A 2,644-nucleotide genomic window follows, 5' to 3' on the forward strand; every position below is an offset into this window, starting at 1 on the left:
CGGGGCACCACAAATTCAACGAAGTGCTCTGGAAGAATGAGAAAGTGCTTATTGTGGTAGTTTCTCTCTACTAAGAAGGGGAACATCTGCTCACAATAGCGGTTAGTGAATCGTGCAGAGTCCTATGCGGGAAATACCTTCTCCGCTTCATCAACTCGGATGGTCCTCTTCACCCGCTTAGTAGGTGGCTTGACCCTTGAGGGTGGTTGCGCCTTAGCCGGTACTTTTTTAGATCCCTTCTTTATCCGTGTCTTGTTAAAAGCCTTCTCTTTCATCCATGTCTTGTTAAAAGCCTTCTCTTTTCCTCTCATGATGGCCATCCTAAAAAAAGAAAGAAAAAGAAGGAATATTAAACTTAGAAAAATAAACATCGGAAGTAGGAAAATGTGAGTGATAATGAATGCCAAAGAGAAAGAAATAGTCTTAAATACATGGTAGCTACAACATGCAAGTAAGATATCAATTAAAATCATGAAGGCATTTCACTAACACTAGATGCAAGAGGGATAAAAGCATGCAAGCAAAACGAAGAAGTAAGGTAATCAATCCAAGTGTATAGTAGACCCAAAATAGAATGTCAATTGTCAAAGCACACCTCATAACACGAACAAGCTAAGAAATATCAGAATAATTTACCAAATAAAATTCCAACACCAAATAAAAATGCAAGAAAAGAAAAGAATTAAAAAGAAATTATAAATAACAAAATTAAGATGCAATTAAAAATAATTAAAAATATTCGAATGCAAGAAATAAAAGAAGAATTAAAGAGTAGAAGAAAGTCAGAAAAGAAACCTTGAAAAGAAGATGAAAAGGGTAAGATAAATGGGAGTAAGAATGAGATAAGAGGGGTAGAAAGAGAAAAAGAAAAGGAAAGGAAATTGGAGCTGTCAGAGGTGGTGGTCGCCTCTGGTGGTCCGACGGTGGTAGTTTAGGGGGAAAGAAAGACGGAAGAAGTAAAAAGAAAGAAAAAAAGAAGAAGAATGAAGAAGAATTAGGATTTGAAAGAGGGAAGAATTAAATGCAGCAAGGCGGCACGCTGAATTAAGTGATTCGGCACTTATGACGTGTGCGCGTCGCCCACGCGTACGCGTGGGTAAGCAGATAACTCAGTGACGCGTAAATGTTGGTCATGCGTATGCGTGACTACTTGTCGTGCCAGACGCATGATTCTATCATAGTACCAGCACAACTTTCGGGGTTTTTTTTTTTTCCAGAGTGCGCCGAAATGACATACGACGTGTGCGCATCGCTCACGTTCACGCGTGAGATGATGAAATTGCTGGTGACGCGTACGCGTTGGTCACGCATACGCGTGGAGTGGGTTGTACGCCAGGCACACCACCCGTACAGTTCCAGCATAACTCTCGGGAAAAATGTACCAGAGAGCGCCAGCATCTATATGACCCGTGCGCGTTGATGATGCTTACGCGTAGGATGCTTCCTTTTTATATATATATAACTCAGAAGAAAAGGGAAACATGCTTATGTGAAAATTAACAAAGACAATCAATGAAATAAATATAAGCAAATAAATAAAATAGAACTTCAAAAAAGGAGGATCATACCGTGGTGGGTTGCCTCCCACCTAGCACTTTTCTTTAACGTCCTTAAGTTAGTCGGTCTATAGGCTCAGTCCTCTTCCTTTGCTGGATCCTTCAAGAGGAAGATATCCAGCTCCTTGTTGTTCTTCACTTTCGCACCATGATAAAGCTTTAAACGATGGCCATTGACTTTGAAGAAGGTAGGGCTTGAGGGGTGACTTAGGTGGACAACTCCATACGGTTCCACCTTCTCCACCATGTAGGGTCTATCCCATCTTGACCTCAGTTTTCTCGGCATTAACTTCAACCTTGAGTTGTAGAGAAGGACTTGATCCCTAGCTTTAAACTCTCTTCTCTTGATGTTTTTGTCATGTACCGCCTTCACCTTTTCTTTGTAGAGCCTTGAGTTTTCATACACTTCTAGCCGAAGGCACTCTAATTCCTCCAGTTGCAATTTTCTTTCAATTCCGGCTCCTCCCAATCCTGAATTGCATTCCTTCACAGCCCAGTAAGCTTTATGTTCCACCTCTATCGGAAGGTGACAAGCCTTTCCGTAGACTAGGCGGAACAGATCATGCCGATTGGTGTCTTGTAATCTGTCGCCATCTTGTACTTTGTCAAAGAGCCATTACTCGTAGCATCCAAGAGAGTCTTATTTTGAGGCTTCATGCCTGGGCAAAAGTAACTAATTAACACCAACTGGTCAATCATGTGATGGGGGCACGAATCAAAGAGATTCCTAAAGCATTCCCAATACTCATAGAGAGTCTCTGATTCACCTTGAATGACGCAAGAAATTTCCTTCCTCAATCTATCTGTGACCTTCAGTGGAAAGAACTTGTCCAAGAATTCCATTCTAAGCAAATCCTAATTAGTAACAATAGCTTCGGGTTGAGTGTAGAACCACTCATTTGCCTTTCTCTCAAGAGAAAATGGGAAGGCATATAACCAAACGGTAACCTCATCCGCACTATGCCGCCTAGTAGTTGAACAAGCTATTTAAAATTCTCTAAGGTGCTTGATAGGCTCTTGAGCGGGTAAACCATAAAATTTTAAGAAGTAGATTGATCAATGCGGTCTAAAATTCAAAATCAACAGTC

The 2,644-nt window shown here is 41.0% G+C and overlaps 1 protein-coding gene across 1 annotated transcript; it reads right to left on the reverse strand.

Annotated features, from left to right (window-relative positions):
• Nucleotides 1-1,632: 1,632 nt before the first annotated feature.
• Nucleotides 1,633-2,399, reverse strand: LOC107484508 (uncharacterized). Its single transcript, XM_016105068.1, has 2 exons — nucleotides 2,324-2,399; nucleotides 1,633-2,156 (listed from the first exon to the last, which is right to left on the reverse strand). Exons 1-2 carry the CDS (start codon nucleotides 2,397-2,399, stop codon nucleotides 1,633-1,635), a joined length of 600 nt encoding a protein of 199 aa, XP_015960554.1.
• Nucleotides 2,400-2,644: the final 245 nt, after the last annotated feature.

The sequence above is a fragment of the Arachis duranensis genome, chromosome 4 (assembly GCF_000817695.3).
Source record: "Arachis duranensis cultivar V14167 chromosome 4, aradu.V14167.gnm2.J7QH, whole genome shotgun sequence".
NCBI lineage: Eukaryota > Viridiplantae > Streptophyta > Magnoliopsida > Fabales > Fabaceae > Arachis > Arachis duranensis.